This window comes from Somniosus microcephalus, chromosome 10, assembly GCF_052327205.1.
Source record: "Somniosus microcephalus isolate GS21.2 chromosome 10, FLI_Smic_1.0, whole genome shotgun sequence".
Taxonomy (NCBI): domain Eukaryota; kingdom Metazoa; phylum Chordata; class Chondrichthyes; order Squaliformes; family Somniosidae; genus Somniosus; species Somniosus microcephalus.
Genome location: NC_140996.1, coordinates 4782311 through 4807181, shown reverse-complemented (window position 1 = coordinate 4807181; position 24871 = coordinate 4782311). Strand labels below are relative to the sequence as shown.

The following is a 24871-nucleotide window of genomic DNA, read 5'->3' as shown; positions in this document are numbered from 1 at the left end:
TCGCTCCACCATTGGTGGCCGTGCCTTCAGCTGCCGAGGCACTAAGCTCTGGAATTCCCTCCCTAAACCTCTCCGCCTCTCTCTCCTCCTTTAAGACGCTCCTTAAAACCGACCTCTTTGACCAGGCTTTTGGTCACCTGTCCTGATATCTTCTTATGCGTGTCAGTGTCAAATTTTGTTTGATAATCGCTCCTGTGAAGCGCCTTTTGGATGCTTAACTACGTTAAAAGACACTGGGGGAGAAATTCGGTTGTTAGCGCCAGCGATTAGTGCCTAAAGAGGCCGAGAATTGGGGCGTTGCCCAATTTTCGGGTGGGCGCAGTGAACCCAGCACCTCTTGCCATATTGAGTGGGCTTTTAGCGCCGGCGCTAAATCTTAGCGCCCGCTCGCAGGCACAGGCAGATCATGACGTCATTTCAGTATGCAACGCCTTTTTGGCGCCCCGGACCGGAAATTCAGTGGCGCCCCCCTCTGTTTCGACCGGCGCTAATAAGGACAGCTTCCTGGAATGTTCCCCAGTCACTCTCGGGCTTAGGGGGGCGCTCTTTAAAGGGGGCTGCACTGGTATAAAAGCGGCAGCCATTTTGGGAGCACAACTTATTTGAGATTTACACAGAGTTGCAAAGTTGAACTCTGAGCCATTTCACTAGTGACCCAGCGCTGCCAGAGGACCTTCAGCCTTCATACCATCACCCTGCTGCTGGTGAGCGTTTACACCCTATTTAATTTCTGCTGACCTATTATTATGGGGGCTGCTTTGGAGGGGAACGTCCTGCTGCTCGACCATCTGGAAAGGGCACAGGGATGGAGGGAGAGAGGGCCAGGAATGGCCAGACGGAGGAGGGCCAACAGACGTCGCCACACCAGACCTTATGCTGCCAGGGTATTCAGGCAGCAGTTCTCTTACCTCAACATGTCGGAGGAGCAGTGTGTTAGGAGGCTGCGATTCCGAAAGGAGGTGGTGACTGAGCTGTGCCACCTGCTTCAGGAAGATCTGCAGCCACAGATAAGGTGCAGGACCTTTCTGTCGGTGGCTGTGAAGATAACAGTGGCATTGAATTTCTATGCGACCGGCTCCTTCCAGTCAGCAACTGGGGACATTGCCAACATCTCCCAGTTTGCGGTGCATAGCTGCATCCAGCAGGTTACAGATGCCCTATTTAAAAGGCGGCGTCAGTACATATCCTTCAATGTGACACCGGAGAAGCAGCGGGAGCGCGCAGAGGGCTTCGCGGCAATAGCGGACTTCCCCATGGTGCAGGGCGCCATTGACTGCACGCACGTGGCTTTGCGGGCGCCTGTACAGACTCCTGAGGAGTTCTGCAACCGCAAGGGGTTCCACTCCTTGAATGTACAGCTGGTCTGTGACCACCGGCAGCTGATCCTGGCGGTCAATGCACAGTTCCCAGGCAGCAGCCGCGACGCTTTCATCCTGCGCCAGACTTCAGTCGCTGACCTTTTCGAGGCCCCAGCTCACCCAGAAGGCTGGCTTCTCGGCGACAAGGGCTATCCACTGTGCCCATGGCTGATGACCCCACTCCGTTCGCCCAGCACCCCTGCAGAAGAGCACTACAACGTCAGCCATCAGGCGATGAGGAACATTGTGGAGCACACAATCGGCGTGCTCAAGCAACGGTTCCGCTGTTTGGACCATTCAGGAGGAGCCTTGCAGTACTCACCAGAGAGAGTCTCCCACTTCGTCGTTGTCTGCTGCATGCTCCATAACCTCACCACCCGGCGCACCCAGCCAATGCCAGCAGACATTGAAGGACCAGCAGAGCAGGAGGAGGAGGAGGAGGAGGAGGAGGAGCAGCAGGAGGAGGAGGAGGAGGAGCAGGAGGAGGAGGAGGAGGAGCAGCAGCAGCAGCAGGAGGAGGAGGAGGAGGAGCAGCAGGAGGAAGAGGAGGAGGAGGAGCAGCAGGAGGAGGAGGAGGAGCAGCAGGAGCAGCAGCAGGAGCAGGAGGAGGAGGAGGAGCAGGACGGGAGGGTCCGAGAAACTGTAAGGGCCGTCCATCAGAGGCTGATATGGAGTCGGTTCTAGGCCCCTCTCACGGACTGCTTGGTGCCATTCGAAGACCAGGAATGGAACCATTCGGATAACCCAAAGCCTATGAAGGCCACAATGATTGTAAATAGCAGACATGGCCAATGACAATAAAAAAAATTGTTTATTTTGAAAACTGTGCTTCCTTCCTGTTGAGTCTGAGTGTCCCAGATATGCTTATTCTAAATCATTGGACACAGACAACAAGAATAACTTAAACAGGTCTTTACTAATCGAAGGTCAGGGCTGAACTGCTTAGCAAATTACTACACAGAGTTTATATACCGGTGTGGTCACCACCGGTACTACAATATACAGTAGCCAAGAGAAAGTAGTCCATCTCTTAAGGTAGTCTCAAGGTGGTACAGGTTACATACACCACAATTCCTCCCTTTTTAGCTTAACAGTGTACATCCCAACTTAAACATAACATGGATAACATATATACAACTTCATGCAAAACTGTTCAAAGATTCAGTCTTTGAGGAGGCCTCCTGATCCGAGTTGGATAACGCCTTTCAGGGGTCTCTGATTCTCGTTGCTGGGGTGACTCATCTAGTTGATCTCTTATGGGTTGGACATCATCAGATACATTGGCGTCTGAGGTAGATGCTTCAGGTTCACTAACTTCTTCCACTGGTGTCTCTGTCGTAGTCATGGGTTCGACCCTTGTTCTCGATTCTACAAGTTGGTCAGCATGACGTCGTATTACGTTTTCACCAATATCTACCGTGTACATCAGGGGTCCTTGTCTGGCACGAATTGTTCCAGATTGCCATTTCTCATTCTTATAGTCCCGGGCTAACACTGGTTGTCCTATTTCGAAACTCCGAGTGGTCTTGTTATTTATATGCTGGAACTGTTTGTTTTCGACTTCCCTCCGCACATTAGGTTTTAACAAGTCCAACCTGGACCGCAACCTCCTGTTATATAACATCATGGCAGGGTTTTGATTTGTCACTGCATGAGTGGCGTTTCGATATGCCATTAGGAAATTGTCCACCTTGTGTTGTAGTGGAATCTGGTCTTCGCTCATGGCCTTTATCGCCTTTTTGAACGTTTGTACAAATCTCTCGGCCAACCCATTTGTAGCCGGATGATATGGGGCAGAGGTATAATGTTTCACCCCATTCTTCTTCATGAATTTCTGGAATTCTTCTGACACGAACTGCGGTCCGTTGTCTGAACATATTTGTTCTGGCAATCCATTTCTTGCGAATATCGTTCTTAGAACTGCAATCGTCTTTTCCGAGGTAGTGGTCGCCATCTTAATCACTTCTGGCCATTTAGAATGTGCGTCTACCGCAATTAAAAACATGGAGTCCATGAATGGACCAGCAAAGTCAATATGTACACGTTGCCATGGGGTTGAAGGCCATTCCCATGGATGCAGCGGTGCAATTGGAGGTGCATTTTGAACTTTTTGGCACCCTGAGCAGCTTTTAGTCAGATCCTCTATTTGTTGGTCGATACCTGGCACCACACATAAGCCCTAGCAAGGCTTTTCATCTTGACTCCCCCCAGATGACCTTCATGCAGTTCCTTTAGAACTCTCTCCCTTAATTTAGGAGGAATAATCACCCTTGTTCCATACATCAATGTTCCTTGACAGACGGACAGCTGTTCTCGTCTGGCTGAGAATGCCGGTAACAGTGGTTCACCATGAGCTGGCCATCCCTTCACTGTCAATTCGTAGACCCGAGACAGTGTCGGGTCGTTCCTGGTTTCTCTCTCAATACTTGCATTGGTGACTGGTAAACATTCGATGATGGTCGAGTGAAATAACTCAACAGGGTCAACTGTCGGTGCCTCTTCCGCTGTAGGTAGTGGCAGGCGCGACAGCCCATCAGCATTACCATGTTGCTTTGTACCTTTGTATTCGATCTGATATTGATGTGCCCCTAGGAAAAGGGACCATCTCTGGAGCCTCTGCGCTGTCATCACCGAAACACCCTTCTTAGGGTTAAAAATGGAAACCAACGGCTGGTGGTCTGTCAGCAGCGTAAACTTTTGCCCTTGCAGGTAATGATTAAATTTTTTTACTCCCCACACAAGGCTGAGAGCCTCCCTATCTATCTGAGCATAGTTGCGCTCAGCGGAGGTCAATGATCTGGATGCGAACGCGACTGGTCTTTCCAAGCCATTTGGCAACTTATGTGAGAGCACTGCCCCAATACCATATGGAGAAGCATCACAAGCTAAACGAATAGGCAGCGTTGGGTTAAAGTGAGCCAACACTTCCTTAGAGGTGATCAATGCCTTGCTTTTGTGAAAGGCCCGCTTACAGTCCTCGCTCCACTTCCATGGCACTCCCTTCTGCAAAAGAGCGTTCAGTGGGTGTAGCACCGTGGATAAATTTGGCAGGAACTTATGGTAATAGTTAATCAACCCTAGGAACGACCTCAACTGGGATACATTTTCCGGAGCGGGAGCCTTCACAACAGCTTCGATCTTGTCAGGTGACTTGTGAAGCCCCTCCTGGTCAATGACGTGACCACAGTACGAGATTTGCTTCTGAAAGAACTCACATTTCTGGCAATTAACTCGAAGTCCATATTCTTTCAATCTGGTGAGCACCTGTTCCAAATTAGTAAGGTGTTCCTCATCATCATCTCCTGTAATCAGAATGTCATCCAGGTAGCATTGTGTGCCTGGAATTCCCTGTAATACCTGCTCCATGGCCCTTTGCCAAATCGCTGGAGCCGATGCCACTCCAAAAACCAGTCTATTATACCGAAATAAGCCCTTATGCGTGTTGGTCGTGAGATACTGGCGTGACGCTTCATCAACTTCCATCTGTAAGTACGCCTGCGCCAGGTCTATCTTGGTGAAGTGTTTCCCGCCAGACAACGAAGCGAAGATATCCTCAATCCGTGGAAGCGGATATTGCACCGTGTGAAGCACCGGATTAACAGTGATCTTGAAATCGCCACAGATGCGAACCTTCCCCGGTTCCCCCGGCTTGTTACTCGATGAACGCTTCATGACGGGAACAATGGGCGTAGCCCATTCACTCCAGTCCACCTTTGACAGTACTCCGGAACGTTCTAGTCCCTCCAGCTCAGTTTCCACAGCAGGCCGTATCGCATAAGGTACCGGTCTAGCTTTGAAAAATTTCGGGTTTGCATGTTCTTCAACCTTGATGTTTGCCGTAATTTCTTTCAGTGTTCCCAGTCCCTGCTGGAACACCTCTTTAGCACCGTCCAATATTCTGGACAGTCGTTTAGGTTTGACATCGTCCTTTTTACCGGAATCTACAGTTAGTGCTTTTAAGGAATGCCAGTCCATATTTATTCTCCTGATCCATTCCCGTCCCAGTAGTGGTGGACCTCCCTCAGGTAACACATATAAGTCCATTCCTTGGCTTTCTTTACCCTTGTGGACCACCTTTACCTTTATCTTTCCGATGGGGTATACTCTTTGCCCCGTGTATGTTTTCAATACAATCTCCGTATCCCTTAGGGGAATGTGTGGAAATAACCTTTTGTAATCTTGCTTATTCATGACCGTCAATGCCGATCCAGTGTCCAATTCCATCTTCACTTGGACTCCTGCTATCTGAAGTGTGACCCAGATAGTTTGGTGGTCTGCTGTGTTACCCACATTATGTATTCTTAGACAACCCAGTTCCTTACTGCTGGAGTCTGAATCCGTCTTCTGTTCATCAGAACTGTTCTCTGTCACCTTGTGTACCTTTTTGCACTTTTCCTGCGGTGACTTTTTGTTGCTGGTCTTCTTTCCTGACCAGCATACTTTAGCTATGTGACCTAGCCTGCCACATTTTCTGCATTCCTGATTTTTGAACCAGCACTGGTTCTGATCGTGCGTTGTCCTTCCGCAACGATAACACTTTACTGCACCCAATGCCATTCGATTGGTGCTGAGTTCCGATGACCTTAGCTGCATTTCCGCGGTGCCTCTTGCTGCGGCCTCGTGCGATGCTGCAATAGTGATGGCTTTATCAAGCGTAAGGTCCTTTTCCTCTAGCAGTCGCTTTTGAGTTCCTTCTTTTAGTAATCCACACACGAATTTATCTCTCAGAGCGTCTGCTAGTCCTGTACCAAACTGACAGTACTTTGATAGCTTCCACAGTTCAATTAAGAATTCAGCGTTGCTTTCCTCTTTCAGCTGCGTTCTTCTGTAAAATTTAAATCGTTCCGCTATCAGCAGCGGCGTGGGGTTTAAATGTTCTTGCAGGATAGTAACAATATTCGCGAAAGTCTGATCCGCCGGTTTATCTGGTGTTACAAGGTGCCTCAATAACCCGTACGTCTTCGCACCCATTGAGTTTAATAAGGTTATTGCTTTCTTATCATCTGGTACCTCATTTGCTGTACAATAAACTCCAATGCGTTCTACATACGTGGCCCGATCTTCAACATCGCTATCAAAAGCAGTGATGTTACCGTGTTTAGGCATCCTTGAGAGTTTCTTTAAATATTTTATTTTCCCAAAATGGCGGCTTCCCGCGCTTGTCTTCTTCCCCCGCCTACTAAAATGGCGGCTTCCCGCGCTTGGCGGCTTTTCCCGCGCTTGTCTTCTTCCCCCGCCGACTACAATGGCGGCTTCCCGCGCTGGTCTTCTTCCCCCGCTGGCTACAATGGCGATTACCACGCTGTTGCCGTTCTCGCCTCCCAGCAGTTCTTAATTTCCCCGACGCTGCTTTCGTTCCCCCCCCCCCCCTCCGCGGTTCTCGTGGGCATTAACGCTTCCCTTGTTGCTGCGCCTCTCAGCCCCGATTGCAGCCCGGCCCTTTACACCGGCTGCGGTCGAGTTCTCCGCGGTTCTCGTGGCATTAACGCTGCCCTTGTCGCTGCGCCTCTCGGCCCCGATTGCAGCCCGGCCCTTTTCACCGGCTGCGGTCGAGTTCTCCGCCCTTTTTCCTCCGGTTTCCCTCCCCTTCTCCACTGACAATGCGGCCGACTTTCTGCCCGTGTCGCTAGATCGGCTTACCCACCACCGTGGTAGAAGGATGATCACTGCCTGTCGCTGATGGAGGACTTCGTGGTCAGTAATTTCAACCCGGGTTCTCGGATGCCTCCCGTGCGATGCGGTGCTCAGCAGGATGATGAGGGCGGATGCCTCTTCTCGACGCCCGTTCTGAGGACGAAGCTGCCTTGGATGCAAAACTGCCGCAGGGTAAGATCGGACTCGTCGCCACTGTTGAGTCTGAGTGTCCCAGATATGCTTATTCTAAATCACTGGACACAGACAACAAGAATAACTTAAACTGGTCTTTACTAATCGAAGGTCAGGGCTGAACTGCTTAGCAAATTACTACACAGAGTTTATATACCGGTGTGGTCACCACCGGTACTACAATATACAGTAGCCAAGAGAAAGTAGTCCATCTCTTAAAGTAGTCTCTTAAGGTGGTACAGGTTACATACACCACACTTCCAACATGACAAAGCAATGGCAACAGAAAGCTTAACTAACAAACTAACACATAAGTGGCTCACACACCCGGGAGACTATCCAAAACATGACTAACATTCAGACCAGCATCCACGGCCTTGATTTCTAGAAATAGGACGTCTCAGCAGCACCTTCTACTCTTTCCCCTTTGATGGTGATCTACTTCTCTTGCGAGAATGGCCCCTTCCCTCCCTGCAGCTCCTCCGTAATGGGACCCCAGTGGCTGCATGAAGGCTGGGGGACGCCTGCTGACTGTCCGAAAGTGCTGATACCCCTGAGGGACGGCCTGGACGGACTCTGGACTTGGAGGGGCCAGATGCTGACTGCTCCAACTGGGCATGGGTGGAAGCAGCCTGTCCTGCAGGTGATGGCAGCTGCAGTGGAGACGTGCCAGCGTTGGCATCAGGAATGCTGACATCCTGAGAGCGGACACCTGCTCCGTGGTCGGCCGACACACTGGCACTCTGACGGGGCAGCACCGCAGCATGCAGACCAATCGGCTGGTCCACAGATTGTTGGCCTGCTGTGGTGCTGCAAGGGTGGCAGCAGTCAGTGCTTGTGTGGCCTCAATCTGCCTCTGCATGAGGCCAGCGAGGGACTGCGTAGCAGCACTCAGCACTTGCGTGGCAGGTGCTAGTGCTTCGGTGAAGCCCTGGACAGTCCTTTCCAGTGATGTACCGACGCCCTGGACAGTCCTTTCCAGTGATGTACCGACGCCCTGGGCAGTCCTTTCCAGTGATGTACCAATGCCCTGGACAGTCCTTTCCAGTGATGTAGCGACGCCCTGGACAGTCCTTTCCAGTGATGTACCGACGCCCTGGACAGTCCTTTCCAGTGATGTACCGATGCCCTGGGCACTCCTTTCCTGTGCTGCCCCAAAGTCTTGCACAATCCTTGCCAGTGTCTCGATGGATTCAGGCATCCTTTCAACTGCAGCCATCAGCTCAGAGTGCCTGAGTCGAGCCTGGGCGCTCATTTCTGCGAGGGAATGCACCTCTTCTGCGCTCTGTGCAGCAGTCATCGTGGCCTGACGCGCCCTCTGGGGAGACGGCTCCCGAACTTCCCTAACCCCCTTGCGCTGCTGGAGGCTGCTGGGTCCTGCAACTGGTTCCTCCTCAGAGCCATCCCCCCCCCCCCCCCGCTCCCCTCCACGGAAGCACTATCCCCAGTCTGCAGATGGGCTGGCTCGCCTGAGGGTGGGACGGATGGTCCGGCTTCCTCCTGCTTGTCGCCTCCGGAGTCAGTGTCCCTGGCAGTTTGATGGCCCGGCTCCCGAGCTGGTGATGCAGCATCTGAAAGCTGGGAGGTTGAAGAGTGGCTTTAGCGAAAGGACAGGGTGGCAGCAAGGGATGCAAGAGTGCTGCAATGCTCTGACATGGGTCCAGACTGAAAAAGCATGCTGGTGGGGGAAACAAGTGGAAGGAGAGAGTTCAAAAAGGTGATGACCTTACCATCGCTGTGCACAATGGGGTCGGCAGCTCCAGTGGTGACAGGACCTATCATCCGGCCTCCAACAATCTGGTGGACTCTTTCCTCCAGGTCCGTCAGTGTCTGCAGCTGAGGAGGGCCTCCTCCGGTACGAATCTGTTCCCTCCGGTTCCTGGCCAGCTTGGCCTGCAGGAGAAAGGACGGAAAGTTATGAAACATGCTGCCCTGAGTTGTCATCTCATGGCCCCCCCATGGTGGATCAGCCCTTACATTATGCCCTGAGTTGTCATCTCATGCCCCCCCATGGTGGATCAGCCCTTACATTATGCCCTGAGTTGTCATCTCATGGCCCCCCCCATGGTGGATCAGCCCTTACATGATGCCCTGAGTTGAATGTGTGTGTGCGTTCCCAGAAAGGGCCATGGGTGCTGGCTGACAGATGGCCATTGGGGCATCGCGCACCCTCTGGCCATAAAGTCAGGTGCAGATGGAGGGATGAAGAAGATTGCCAACAAGCCACTCACCCTAACGACCCGAGTGAGATCGTTGAACTTCTTCCTGCATTGCACAGGAGTCCTGGGCGCCACGCTGCTGGAGTTGACTCTTTGACAAACTTCCCTCCAAGCTCTGCGGTACTCGTTCTGATGAGGCCTCCTGCCATTGTCAGGGTACAGCACCGCTCGCCGGCGCTCCACTGCGCCAACCAAAGCGTCCAATGCCCCATCGGTAAAGCACTCCACTCTCTGCCTCACCCTCTCCATCTGGTCAAAGTTTGTAACGCCTCAGATTGCACAGCGCCGATTTCGAGGCTTACAGGGCGATTAGTGTGGCTGCTGAACCTAAATGACCCACCCCTTTAAAAGCTGGCCGGCGCCAGCATGTGTCGTGGTCATCGATTATTGACAGCACCTGCACTGCGCCCGGCCGCCCAGATATTGAGTAGCGCCGCCAGGTTAGCGCCTTAGGAGTCCCGTGCAGCGCTTGATTTTACACCGCAATCTCCTTCAGGGGCGATGAAACCCAATATCGCTGGAGGTGGCGATAAGTTGCGCCTGGCGATACAATTTGCGCTCCGCCAATTCTAGCGCCCCAAGCGGGGCTCTACCCAATTTCTCCCCCACTATATAAATACAAGTTGTTGTTAGAGAGGGTGTAGAGGAGATTTACTGGAATGGTACCGGGCATGAGGGACTTCAGTTACGTGGAGAGACTGGAGAAGTTGGGATTGTTCTCCTCAGAGCAGAGAAGGTTAAGGGGAGATTTAATAGAGGTGTTCAAAATCATGAATAGTTTTGATAGAGTAAATAAGGAGAAACTGTTTCCATTGGCAGGAGGGTCGGTAACCAGAGGACACAGATTGAAGATCATTGGCAAAAGGACCAGAGGGGAGATGAGGTTAAAAATTTTACGCAGCGAGTTGTTGTGATCTGAAAGGGCGGTGGAAGCAGATTCAATAGTAACTTTCAAAAGGGAATTGGATAAATACTGGAAGGGAAAATATTTGCAGGGCTGTGAGGAAAGAGCAGGGGGGAGTGGGACTAATTGGAGAGCTCTTTCAAAGAGCCGGCACAGGCACGATGGGCCGAATGGCCGCCTCCTGTGCTGTGAGATTCTGCGATTAGTTCCATTTCCTTCATCATTGCTAGCTTAGAATTTCCCAGCTAAACGCCATCATCATTGCAGAGGTTCGAGGAGAAGGTCAATGGGGCAGCTAGCGAGGGGCAATAAATATGACCTTCCCGACACCGTCCACAACTTGAGGTCAAGGAGAAGGCCCACCACCATCTTCTCGGGGTAACCAGGGATGGGCGGTCAAGGTGGCCTTGCCAGCGAAGCCCACACCCCGAGAAGGAATTTTTAAAAATGTGCATTTAAATGTTTCATTCTCCTCCTGAGCTGTTGTATTTTTTGCCTGTTCAAGGGCAGATGTGCCTTAACCTCCAACATTCGGAATTGCCTCTGTTGTTCTGAGTGAGAGTGAAGAGGTAATTCCATTCCCTGCGATGGACCCTCGGGAGATCGGAGCATGGGTTGGAGATAGTCTGGGGCCGAGCCCGTGAGCCGCAGCCCGTGCTGTGAGTACGGGTAAAGTAAAGCTCTGCTGGTCTCTCAATAATTGGAGCAAGGCCAGTCAAAATAAATAAAAACTGCAAATGCTGGAAACCCACAGCGAGTCTCTCAGCGCATGTAAAGGTTGTTGGCCTTTAGGGTGCTGACCCTTCCTCAAAAACATTAACCCGCCCTTTTCTTTTACTGATACGAATAAGACTTAGAATTGACAGATAGAGGCCATTCGGCCCGTCGTTTCTGTGCCAGTGCTAACCGAAGCTGTCCAATCTAATCCCCTTTCCCCAAACCCTTTTATATTCTTGCTTTTCAAATATTGATCCAATTCCCCTTTAAATGATATCTCTGCCTCAATTGCCCCTTGTGGTAAAATGTTCCCTGTTCCAACAACCCTCTGGGTGAAAACATTTCTTCTAACTTCCCCCCCTTCACTCTCCCAGTGAGAATCCTCAGTCTGTGCCCCTCGTCACTGATTCACCAACCCCATGGAAACAATCTTTCACTAGTAACTCCCTCCAAAAGCTTTCTGAATTTGAACATTTCTCTTAAAGTCTTGGGTCCAGTGAAAAAGTTCCAAAGTTTCAAGCCTTTCTACGTATCTCCAGCGATTTCCCCAGCCTCTGTAAACATGCACCTTGCTCCAGAACTGCAAGAAAATCAGAAACAGCTGAGGACTTAGAGTCACAGGATCTTACGGCACAGAAGGAGGCCATTCAGCCCATCGTGCCTATGCTGGTCGGAAAAGAGCTATCCCAGCCTAATCCCACTTTCCAGCTCTTGGTCCGTAGCCCTGTAGGTTACGACACTTCAAGGGCATATCCAAGTACTTTTTAAATGTTACATAGAGATAGGAACAGGAGTAGGCCATTCGGCCCTTCGAGCCTGCTCCGCCATTCAATGAGATCATGGCTGATCTTCATCTGAGATCATAGCTGATCTTACCAGTTCAGTACCCCGTCCCCGCCTTTTCTCCGTAACCCTTAATGTGATGCGGGTTTCTGCCTCTCCCACCCTTTCAGGCAGTGAGTCCCAGACCCCCACCACCCTCTGGGTGAAATTTTTTTTAACTCCTCTCCCCTCTAATGCTTCTACCAACTACTTTAAATCTATGTCCCCTGGTTCTTGACCCCTCTGCTAAGGGAATTGGGTCCTTCCTATCCACTCTATCTAGGCCCTTCATAATTTTATACACCTCAATTAAATCTCCCCTCAGCAGCCTCTGTTCCAAAGAAAACAACCCCGGCCTCTCCAATCTTTCCTCGGCTTTCTCCGCTTCTTGCCGCCCTTTGCTGGCACTTTGTTCAGGGTCCTCTTGGCACCCTTCTTGGGAGCTGCTTTCTTCTCCTCCGGCATCTTCAAACTCAGTTTCAGACTCAGTTTCTCCCCAACTACTCACTCAAAAAACCCCTCGTCATTTTGAACACCTCTATTAAATCTCCCCTTAACCTTCTCTGCTCTAAGGAGAACAACCCCAGCTGCTCCAGTCTCGCCACGCAACTGAAGTCGCTCATCCCTGGTACCATTCTGGTCAATCTCTGCACCCTCTCCAAGGCCCTGACATCCTTCCTAAAGTGCGGTGCCCAGAATTGGAAACAATGCTTCAACTGAGGATTTTAAGTAACAAACAAAAGAGGTGAACACGCCAATGCGCGGAGAATTGTAGACCGAGTGGTTTCCGGTCCGCCTGATCGGGGGCTGAGATATCCCGCTGCGTTCCGCATGTTGCATTAAACCTTTATCACATTGAGCACTTTCTATGCTTCTCGTGAAACGCTCCTATCTCTCTGCCTTGTGACAGTGGGCAGCACTCTCACCTCTGAGTCAGAAGATTGTGGATTCAAGCCCCACTCCAGGGACTTGAGCCCATAATGTAGTCTGACCCTCCCAGTGCCAGTACTGAGGGAGTGCTGCACTGTCGGGAGTGCCGTTTTTCGGATGAGACATTAAACCGAGGCCCCGTCCGCTCTCTCAGGTGGACGTAAAAGATCCCTCAGTACTATTTCGAAGAAGAGCAGGGGAGTTCTCCCCGATGCCCTGACCAATATTTATCCCTCAACCAACATCACTAAAACAGATTATCTGGTCATTATCACATTGTTGTTTGTGGGAGCTTGCTGTGAGCAAATTGGCTGCCGCGTTTCCTACATTACAACAGCAACTACACTTCAAAAATTATTTCATTGGCTGTAAAGCACCTTGGGATCTCCTGAGGTTGGGAAAGACGCTATAGAAATGCAAGGCTTCACGTAACCGTTAATGCTGTGTCACCGGTTGATTTACAGGGTAACGACGCAGTCAGTTTCCAGGGGAGGACTGGAGACAAGGTTGGTCAATTTGTTTATTCTACAAAGAGTTGTTACTGTTGAACATCATCTTGGGGTCCATTCGATGGTGTGGAACTTTGCAGAATGGCCACGCATCAGAAGGTTGGGCGTAGAGCTCAATGTGTCCGATTTAATCGTCGTGGTTTTCCATTCGTTATCGTGATCATGGGACCCTTTGGCTCCAAACACTAAATCTAAACATTTACTCCTATAAGAAAGATTAAATCAGAGAAAGGCAGCTACGAGCACTCCTGCAGCCCCTTTAACATAATAAACATAAGGAAGGCTTCACAGAGGTGACATTAGTTGGCCTTTGAACAATGGTTGGGGAAGGAAACCGAAAGAGGCTATTAAACAAAATTAGGGCTCCTGGGATTGTGGGTAATATACTAGCATGGATTGAGGATTGGTTAACGGACACAAAACAGAGAGTAGGGATAAACGGGTCATTTTCGGGTTGACAGGCTGTAACTAGTGGGGTACCGCAAGGATCAGTGCTTGGGCCTCAGCTATTCACAATCTACATCAATGATTTGGATGAGGGGACCAAATGTAATATATCCAAGTTTGCGGATGATACAAAGCTGGGGAGAATGTAAGTTGTGAGGAGGATGCAAGGAGGCTTCAAGGGGATATAGACAGGCTAAGTGAGTGGGCAAGAACATGGCAAATGGAATATAATGTGGAGAAATGTGAAGTTATCCACTTTGGTAGGAAAAATAGAAAAGCAGAGTATTTTTTAAATGGTGAGAGATTGGAAAATGTTGGTGTTCAGAGGGACCTGGGTGTCCTTGTACATGAATCACTGAAAGTTAACATGCAGGTACAGCAAGCAATTAGGAAAGCAAATGGTATGTTGGCCTTCATTACAAAAAGATTAGAGTATAAGAGTAAAGACGTCTTACTGCAATTATATAGGGCCCTGGTGAGACCACACCTGGAGTATTGTGTACAGTTTTGGTCTCCTTACCTAAGGAAGGATATACTTGCCATAGAGGGAGTGCAACGAAGGTTCACCAGACTGATTCCTGGGATGGGGGGATTGTCCTATGAGGAGAGATTGAGTAGACTAGGCCTATATTCTCTAGAGTTTAGAAGAATGAGAGGTGATCTCATTGAAACATACAAAATTCTTACAGGGCTTGACAGGGTAGATGCAGGGAGGATGTTTCCCCTGGCTGGGGAGTCTAGAACCAGGGGTCACAGTCTCAGAATAAGGGGTCGGCCATTTAGGACTGAGATGAGAAGGAATTTCTTCACTCAGAGGGTGGTGAATCTTTGGAATTCTCTACCCCAGAGGGCTGTGGAGGCTCAGTCGTTGAGTATATTCAAAACAGAGATCAATAGATTTTTGAATATTAAGGGAATCAAAGGATATGGGGATAGTGCAGGAAAGTGGAGATGAGGTCGATGATCAGCCATGATCTTACTGAATGGCGGAGCAGGCTCGAGGGGCCGAAAGGCCGACTCCTGCTCCTAATTCTTATGTTCTTATGAAAGAAGGTAGGAGGTAGGTTCTGAGGAGGCTGAAGGTGAGGAGAGAGGTGGAGAGGGGGGGTGTAGAGAGTCTGCAGTAGAGTGAAGGGAAGGGAGGGAAGCACTGGAGGCAAGAGGCAAAGGTTTGGATGGCTCACCTAGAGGCATTGGATGGAAAGAGTTGCAGAGAGTGAAGTCAATGGAAAAGAGGATTGGGTTGAGTGCAAAACTATTTGTCGATTGATTATTGCCCGATTTGTGCTCTCTCTGTCTCTCCCTTCCACAACACATCATTTGGAAGTGGATGTCATTTTCACTAGAGGGATAAAGGGCCCTAGATTATTGTCTTTTATATGAAGAAATTTCAGACGAATCAACAGTTCATTAGTTTCCTATGGTGCAAAAACTATCTCCAAGCCCAGCGCCAGCGCTCCTGTAACGCTGTCAGATTAGGATTTTGAAGCACAACAGGTTTCTGCCTTTACCTCTTGTTAACCATTTGTTTTAACCGTTGCCCCTCAGGGTGAAGCAGGTTTGCCAGGAATCCCTGGTCCGGGAGCTGGGACTGGACCCCGCGTGACGATCTATGCAAAAGGAGAGGCGGGAGAAAAGGTAAAACCTCAACCGTGTGTTGTCCAATTTCTGCAACAAAGCAATGAACGGTGGTTAAAGGAAAAGTACCAGTTATTATGGGTAATGAAAAGCTCGGAAATACCATAGTAAGAGTTTCAGGCTGGAGAAGACCTTCAGTGTCAGCCGTAGCTCAGTGGGCAGCACTCTCGCCTCGGAGTCAGAAGGTTGTGGGTTCAGTCCCACTCCAGAGACTTGAGCACAAAATTCAGGCTGACACTCCAGTGCAGTACTGAGGGAGTGCAGCACTGTCAGAGGGGCAGTACTGAGGGAGTGCGGCACTGTCAGAGGGGCAGTACTGAGGGAGTGCTGCACTGTCGGAGGAGCAGTACTGAGGGAGTGCTGCACTGTCGGAGGGGCAGTACTGAGGGAGCGCTGCACTGTCGGAGGGGCAGTACTGAGGGAGTGTGGCACTGTCGGAGGGGCAGTACTGAGGGAGCGCCGCACTGTCGGAGGAGCAGCACTGAGGGAGCGCCGCACTGTCGGAGGGGCAGTACTGAGGGAGCGCCGCACTGTCGGTGGGGCAGTACTGAGGGAGCGCTGCACTGTCGGAGGAGCAGTACTGAGGGAGCGCCGCACTGTCGGAGGGGCAGTACTGAGGGAGCGCTGCACTGTCGGAGGAGCAGTACTGAGGGAGCGCTGCACTGTCGGAGGGTCAGTACTGAGGGAGCGCTGCACTGTCGGAGGGGCAGTACTGAGGGAGCGCTGCACTGTCGGAGGAGCAGTACTGAGGGAGCGCTGCACTGTCGGAGGGGCAGTACTGAGGGAGCGCTGCACTGTCGGAGGGGCAGTACTGAGGGAGTGCCGTACTGTCGGAGGGGCAGTACTGAGGGAGTGCGGCACTGTCGGAGGAGCAGTACTGAGGGAGCGCCGCACTGTCGGAGGGGCAGTACTGAGGGAGCGCTGCACTGTCGGAGGGGCAGTACTGAGGGAGCGCTGCGCTGTCGGAGGAGCAGTACTGAGGGAGCGCTGCGCTGTCGGAGGAGCAGTACTGAGGGAGCGCTGCACTGTCGGAGGAGCAGTACTGAGGGAGCGCCGCACTGCCGGAGGGGCAGTACTGAGGGAGTGCTGCACTGTCGGAGGGGCAGTACTGAGGGAGCGCTGCACTGTCGGAGGGGCAGTACAGAGGGAGCACCGCACTGTCGGAGGGGCAGTGCTGAGGGAGCACTGCACTGTCGGAGATGCCACCTTTCTGATGGATAGTTAAACCGAAGCCTCGTCTACCCTCTCAGATGGATGTAAAAGATCCCATGGCACTATTTGAAGAACAGGGTTTCTCTCTGGTGTCCTGGTCGATATTTATCCCTTAGCTTAAAGGCCAGTTAAGGGGTGGGTGAGTTGCTGACTGGCTCATTAGTGGGTGTTTTGAATTATCACTGGTCCAGTAAGGTCCGGGATATTTTGTCCACATGGGAGGCAATGCCAGGGAATTCCATTCTTCCCAATTTCTCCTGACGCTACCTCCCAACAAGCCGTCATGGTGGAAAATGCGGGAGCTGTCCGATGTCAGTCTTACTCTCTCTGAAGAGGCACTGAGGCACATTGCTGGGTCAGAGTACAGGGAGCTACACTCCGTGTCCTGCTGTACTGTAACCGAGCCGCGAGTGCTTGATGCTGATACTGGGCGCCAGAAATGAGAAGAGTTCCATTGCCAACACTGATGTTCTTCACTGATATGGGCGATAGATACAAAAATATAAGAAAAGGATTGTTCTGTGAAGCCATTCCTGTTCTTAAACTCTGAGTTGGTACTTAAAGTGAAATCTCTGTGATGTATATATTTTTTTATTCATGGGCGTCACTGGCAAGGCCGGCATTTATTGTCCATCCCTAGTTGCCCCTTGAGAAGGTGGTGGTGAGCCGCCTTCTTGAACCGCTTCAGTCCGTGTGGCGAAGGTACTCCCACAGTGCTGTTAGGGAGGGAGTTCCAGGATTTTGACCCAGCGACGATGAATGATCAGTGATATACTTCTAAGTCAGGATGGTGTATAACTTGGAGGGGAACTTGGAGGTGGTGGTGTTCCCGTGCGCCTGCTGCCCTTGTCCTTCTAGGTGGAAGAGGTCGCGGGTTTGGGAGGTGCTGCCGAAGAAGCCTTGGCGAGTTGCTGCAGTGCATCTTGTAGATGGTACACACTGCAGCCACGGTGCGCCGGTGGTGGAGGGAGTGAATGTTTAAGGTGGTGGATGGGGTGCCGATCAAGCGGGCTGCTTTGTCCTGGATGGTGTCTGTGATAAAAATGATAACATCCGGGAAGTTATGTCATCACTTCCTGTGAACTATGAACTATGAACTGTGTACATACCTCACTTCCTGTCATATGTCACTTCCTGTTGGACTGGTATAAATACTGGTCTGTTCAGTATTGTAAGAGGCTTCTACCAGAGGCATGGTAAAGACCTCTCTTGTGTATATAGTGTGTTTATAAGTTACTTAAAGCTTACTTTAAAGTTACTTGATGGTAAGTCTCCTTTTTCTTACATCAATTTAAGTAACTTAGTATTTACACTGACAAATACTAGACCTTCAGACAAACTCGGAAGTTAAGGATCCAGGGAACCACCCATCATGGAGAAAATCCTTAGACCTATTCGTCTGGACTTGGACCCGAATACACCAGCAGCTGGCAGGGTGTGGAAGCATTGGTATCGTACTTTTGAGAATTTTCTGGATGAATGTAAAGTGGATGCTCCTGCTAAATTGAAGATACTTGTCAATTATGTGACCCCAAAAGTGTTCGAATATGTTGATGACTGGGATAGTTACGAAGAGGTGATTCGGGCACTTAAGAAACTGTATGCGAAGACCCCAAATGAGGTCTATGCTAGACATCTACTGGCCACAGCCCGACAAGGGCCAGGGGAATCAATTGACGAATTCCTGCAAGAACTTCGCAGGCTCAGCGTAGATTGTAACTTTCAGGCAGCCTCAGCTGAGCTGTACCGCCAAGAAATGATTCGTGATGCTTTCATCTGCGGGATTGCCTCTCCATTTATACGCCAGCGTCTACTAGAAAGTAAAACACTTGAGCTACAAAAAGCTTTTGACCTAGCTTGTTCACTGGATTTGGCAAAGAGAAATGCAGACCTCTATCAGCTGCCCAGATCTCGATCTGCTGCTGTAGCTGCAACCAGACAATTCAAGCGGTCTCAGGTGAACCCTATCATGGGGGAATCTAATTCTGATAATTCTGATGAAGAAGAGGAGGACGACCCCACTTTAGCAGCCTCTTGGCAATCTAGGAAGGAATGCTTCTTTTGTGGAGATGCTTTTCACCCTAGGAAAACCTGCCCTGCTCGCAATGCAATCTGCAGTTATTGCGGGAAAAAAGGACACTTTGCTAAAGTTTGCCTATCAAGGGCCTCTACGAGGGCCAATCCAGCTAAGGCCTACCGAACTGCCCCAATTAGGGCCTATCAAGATGCTCCAGCTAGGACCTATCAAGCTTCCTCTCGAGCTCTCTCCCGAAGAAGCACACCGAGAGTTTTAGCCACTCTCTGTGCAACGACACCAATTACAGCTGCTTGCCCACAGAACCTGTCTCAGGCAGCCACAAAAATTTCAATTAAAGGGCATACCTTAGATGCCTTAATTGACTCAGGAAGTACTGATAGTTTCATTAAGGAACAGATTGTTGCGAAATTGAAACTACATGTCTTCCCATTGGACCAGGCAATTGCGATGGCCCAGTCATCACTTAATACCAGAATCTCCGGCTTTTGTGTTGTTGATATGACACTTCATGGTCGTATGTATCCCTCCACCCGACTTTCGGTGCTCAAAGACTTATGTAGTGATCTCCTCTTAGGGCTGGACTTCCAAAAACAGCATAAGAAACTCACCATTGAGTTTGGTGGATCCAAACCCGGACTTACTATTTCTAATATACCATCTAAATTACCATTTTGTGCATTATCAGCAGCTTCACTTGATGAACCCTCATTATTTGCCAGTATTCCGCCTCAATGCCAACCGATAATAACGAAATCGCGGCGTTTTAATCAGGAAGACCAATCTTTTATTGCGGCTGAAATCTCTCGACTTCTAGCAGAGGATATCATTGAACCATGTTCGTCGCCCTGGCGGGCTCAAGTCGTCATTGTCAAGAACCCTCTAAAACCTCACAAACAGCGACTATGCATCGATTATTCGCAAACCATCAATCAATATACCGACTTGGACGCCTACCCATTGCCACGCATTGATGATATGGTTAATAAACTGGCCGAATACAAAGTGTTCTCAACTTACGATTTAAAAAGTGCCTATCATCAGTTACCCTTGAAGGTCTCAGATAAGCAGTACACAGCCTTTGAGGCTAATGGACGGCTGTACCAATTTCGTCGCCTCCCATTCGGGGTTACTAATGGAGTGGCTGTCTTTCAACGGGCAATGGATGGCCTGGTTAAGCAGGAAAACCTAAGGGACACTTTTCCCTATCTTGATAACATTACCATTGCAGGTCACGATCAACAGGAACACGACTCCAACCTCCAAAAATTTCGGGATGCCCTCCATCGCCGTAATTTGACCCTGAATGAATCCAAATCTGTTGAGTCGCAACCGACCATCAACATCCTTGGCTACTGCGTAGGCAATGGTATCATTAAGCCAGACCCAGAAAGACTTCGCCCGCTCCAAGAGCTCCCGTCACCTAAGAATCCGGCTTCTTTACGTCGGGCTCTCGGTCTGTTTGCATACTACGCTAAATGGATTCCTCATTTTTCGGACGAAATCCAACCCTTGCTGCATGCTAGATCATTTCCACTGGGAACAGCGGTTGTTGCAGCCTTTAACCTTCTCAAAAAAACAGTTGGAGAAAGCGGCTCTTCACTCCATTGATGAGAATCTCCCTTTCGTGGTTGAATGTGATGCCTCGGAGGTGGCGATCTCGGCTACTCTGAATCAGGAAGGTCGTCCTGTAGCATTTATGTCCAGGACCTTACAAGGTGCCGAGCTACATTATCCTCCGGTTGAGAAAGAAGCCACAGCCATCATAGAGGCAGTACGGAAGTGGAACCATTTTCTAGCTCGCCAGCACTTTACATTGATCACGGACCAACGATCAGTCGCCTTCATGCTCGATAATCGAAAACGAACCAAAATTAAGAATAATAAAATACAACTTTGGAGGATGGAACTGGCCGCTTTTGGTTATACCATTCTCTATCGGCCTGGCAAGGAGAATGTGGCCCCGGACACCCTCACGCGGGCATTCTGCTCCACTATGTCATCCTCCACTCTCATGGATGTCCACAATGGTTTGTGTCATCCTGGCGTTACGCGCATGCTACATTTCGTACGATCACGGAATCTCCCTTTTTCCACTGGAGATGTAAAGAAAATATGCTCAGAATGCCGGCTTTGTGCGGAATTAAAACCTCAGTTCTTCCGCCCCTCAGATGGTATACTCATACATGCAACCCAACCGATGCAACGACTTAGCATCGATTTTAAGGGCCCAGTGCCCTCTTCAACTCGGAACACATATTTGCTCACCATGATCGACGAATATTCACGTTTTCCGTTTGCCTTCCCCTGCTCCAATATGCTGGCGTCCACAGTAATCTGCTGCCTTGAGCAGGTATTTTCTCTCTGTGGCATGCCGGCTTATATTCACTCAGATCGGGGTCCATCCTTTATGTCAAGGGAACTCAAGGACTACCTCTCAGAACGGGGAATTGCTACAAGCAAAACAACACCATACCATCCCATCGGAAATGGGCAGGTAGAGAGGTATAACGGTATCATCTGGAATTCCGTACGTCTCGCTTTAAGATCTCGGGGCCTACCAGACCAGCAATGGGAAACAGTGCTTCCGGATGCATTGCACTCTATACGGTCCCTGCTTTCTACAGCCACAAATACTACACCTCATGAGCGGTTCTTTGGATTCCAGCATCGCTCATCTCATGGGACATCACTCCCGTCATGGCTAACTACTCCTGGACCTGTATTACTCCGAAGATACGTTCGGACGTCTAAAAATGACCCTCTCGTAGACGAGGTCGAACTAACCGATGCCAACCCCACCTATGCAAACATACGATATTCCGACGGCCGAGAATCTACCGTATCATTACGGGATCTGGCTCCCTGCCCACCAGGACCTAGTGGGACATCGGGTGATGGCATTTTTCCAGGAAACTCTTGGGACCTATCGGGTACCCCTCTCCAGGATCCTGATCGGACACCAACTAGCTTGGTGCCGGTAGAACCCCGTGCTCAAGGTTGCGACCCTCCCAGTACCGCGCATGAAAGTACTGATCCGCCACAGACCAGCTCTGCACCTCCCTCTGAACAGAGGCAGTCCGACTTTGAACCTATTGGGGCTCGTACTCGAAGCCATGATCTCCCCGACCCTTCACAGGGCAATCCAGGCCACACAGACTCTGACCAATGGCCAACCGCATGTAAGCGGACCAGCGACCCTCTACGACGGGAATCCAAACGGGTGCGACTCTTCCTTGTTCGGCGGCTGCGGACCAAAAGGTAGACCACAGCCTCCTAATCCTGCAGGAGGGAAGAATGTGATAAAAATGATAACATCCGGGAAGTTATGTCATCACTTCCTGTGAACTATGAACTATGAACTATGAACTGTGTACATACCTCACTTCCTGTCATATGTCACTTCCTGTTGGACTGGTATAAATACTGGTCTGTTCAGTATTGTAAGAGGCTTCTACCAGAGGCATGGTAAAGACCTCTCTTGTGTATATAGTGTGTTTATAAGTTACTTAAAGCTTACTTTAAAGTTACTTGATGGTAAGTCTCCTTTTTCTTACATCAGTGTCGAGCTTCTCGAGTGTTGTTGGAGCTGCACTCATCCAGGCAAGTGGAGAGTATTCCATCACACTCCTTACTTGTGCCTTGTAGATGGTGGAAAGGCTTTGGGGAGTCAGAAGTTGAGTCACTCACCACAGAATACCTAGCCTCTGACCTGCTCTTGTTGCCATGGCATTTATGTGGCTGGTCCAGTTAAGTTTCTGGTCAATGGTGACCCCCAGGATGTTGATGGTGGGGGATTCGGCGATGGTAATGCCATTGAATGTCAAGGGGCAGAGGTTAGACTCTCGCTTGTTGGAGACAATGACTATGTGTAATCATATTAAAATACAGCTGGTGCTCGTGGAATTTAAAGTAAGGTTATCCAGGCTGGCATATGTTTATGGTGCATATTTACTGTCTATTTATTATTGATATATGCTCATGGTGTATATCTTTAATATATTAAAACTTTTACATCTTTGTGCACTTCCTGCAGATTTTTACCATTATAAATCCTATGTCAACCTTTAAAATGGAGCGTGCCCTATGTAAATGTGTCACACTGTAATGGCAGACTCCTGCCAGTGGGGGTGCTGCAGCGCTACCACTGATGAGAAGGTGCAATTAGTGTTTCAAGCGGAAAACATTCATTATAAATGTTGACATAAGAATTTATAATGGAAAAATAAAAATACGGACAGAATGTGTGACTTTAAAATGGGGCCTGAACTATATCTGAGCATCCTGGTTCAATTATACAGAGAGAATGTTTCCACTTGTGGGGAAGAGCATAACTAGAGGCCATCAATATAAGATAGTCACCAAGAAATCCAATGGGGAATTCAGGAGAAACTTCTTAAACCAGAGAGTAGTGAGAATGGGGAACTCGCTACCACAGGGAGTGGTTGAAGCGAATAGTATCGATGCATTTAAGGGGAGGCTGGACAAACACATGAGGGAGAAGGGAATAGAGGGTGACGCTGATAGATTTAGATGAGGAAAGACGGGAGGAGGCTCGAGTGGAGCATAAACGCCGGCATGGACTGGTTGTGCCGTATATCCGATGTGATCCTGTGTAATCCCTCCCACCAACCCAATGTCATCTGGACTGCACTTAGTGTAGACTCCCTGCCGGGCATTGCCTCTGGAGATGGACCAGTTTATGGATATATGTTGATCGCTACAAGGTTATTGGCATACATTTATTGTTAATATTTATCATTTTCTTTCATTCATTCTTCAGGGTGAAAGAGGAGATGAAGGATTTGAGGGAGAAGTAGGACACCCTGGGAAACTGGTGAGTTTAAACAACCAGGATCGGAGTTCAGTTCAGGTGCTCAGATTGTTCAACGTCATTCTTTGGATTTGTTTTCTTCCAGCTCGGAACACTTTCAATGTCAGCAGTTGCTCGTTAACTTTGCAAAGCGGAGATTACGATGAAGGAAGAGGGTTCGGGGTCATTCAGACCATCCTCTGAACGTCATGCAATAATTATATTTGTGATCAATGTTTTGTTTAGGGAGTTCCCGGACCACAAGGAGAGAAAGGAGAAGAGGGAATAATGGGGCTTCCGGGATCAAGGGTAAGGCATTATCCTGTACAGGAATACTTTTTCCAAAATTGTATGATTGTCACTGAATTTCACCTTAAAATGACCTCTCTGTGATTCTAGGGTTCAAGTGGTTTGGATGGACCCCCAGGTTCAGACGGAGCCACAGTGAGTATAAATCTATGTGGATAACCCATTGAGTTTTGACACTTTCACTTCCAGCCTCTTCCTCACGGTGATGCCTGTGTTTGTGTCTTGTTTCAGTTTGGGGGGAGGGGGAGGGTTGCGGGGGGAGGGTTGCGGGGGGAGGGTTGCGGGGGGAGGGGGAGGGTCGGTGGGGGGAGGGGGAGGGTCGGTGGGGGGGGCCAGAGAAGTATCTTTAACTCTTGTTGCAGTAGAGGTACTCAACTCAGCAGGCGGTGACTAGTGGTGTCCCGCAGGGATCTGTGTTGGGGCCTCAACTATTCACCATATTTATTAACGACTTAGATGATGGGATAGAAAGTCACATATCCAAGTTTGCCGATGACACAAAGACAGGCGGCATTGTGGGCAGTGTAGATGGAAGCATAAAATTACAGAGAGATATCGACAGATTAAGTGAATGGACAAAACTGGCAAATGTGAGGTCGTCCACTTTGGACCTAAAAAGGATCAAACAGGGGACTTTCTAAATGGTGAAAAGCTCAAAACAGTGGAGGTCCAAAGAGACTCGGGGGTCCAGGTACACAGATCATTAAAATGTCACAGACACAGAAAATAATCAAAAGGCTAATGGAACGCTGGCCTTTATATCGAGAGGACTAGAGTACAAGGGGGTAGAAGTTATGCTGCAGCTGTACAAAGCCCTGGTTAGACCACACCTGGAGCACTGGGAGCAGTTCTGGGCACCACACCTTAGGAAGGATATATTGGCCTTGGAGGGAGTGCAGCGTAGGTTTACCAGAATGATACCCAGACTCCAAGGGTTCAGTTACGAGGAGAGATTACACAAACTAGGGTTGTATTCCCTAGAATTTAGAAGGTTACAGGGCGATCTGATCGGAGTTTTCAGGATATTAAGGGGAACAGATAGGGTGGATAGAGAGAAACTATTTCCGCTGGTTGGCGAGTCTCGGACTAGGGGGCAGAGTCTAAAAATTAGAGCCAGACCTTTCAGGAGTGA

The 24871-nt window shown here is 49.6% G+C and overlaps 1 protein-coding gene across 1 annotated transcript in view; it reads left to right on the top strand.

The window, feature by feature from the left end:
• The window catches only part of LOC147111397 (uncharacterized), a 325410-nt gene that overhangs the window by 205197 nt on the left and 95342 nt on the right, over nucleotides 1–24871 (top strand). The window contains 5 exon segments of the mRNA XM_085999884.1: nucleotides 13241–13282; nucleotides 15281–15370; nucleotides 23401–23454; nucleotides 23677–23739; nucleotides 23830–23874. Coding sequence (XP_085856010.1) covers nucleotides 13241–13282; nucleotides 15281–15370; nucleotides 23401–23454; nucleotides 23677–23739; nucleotides 23830–23874 — 294 coding nt within the window.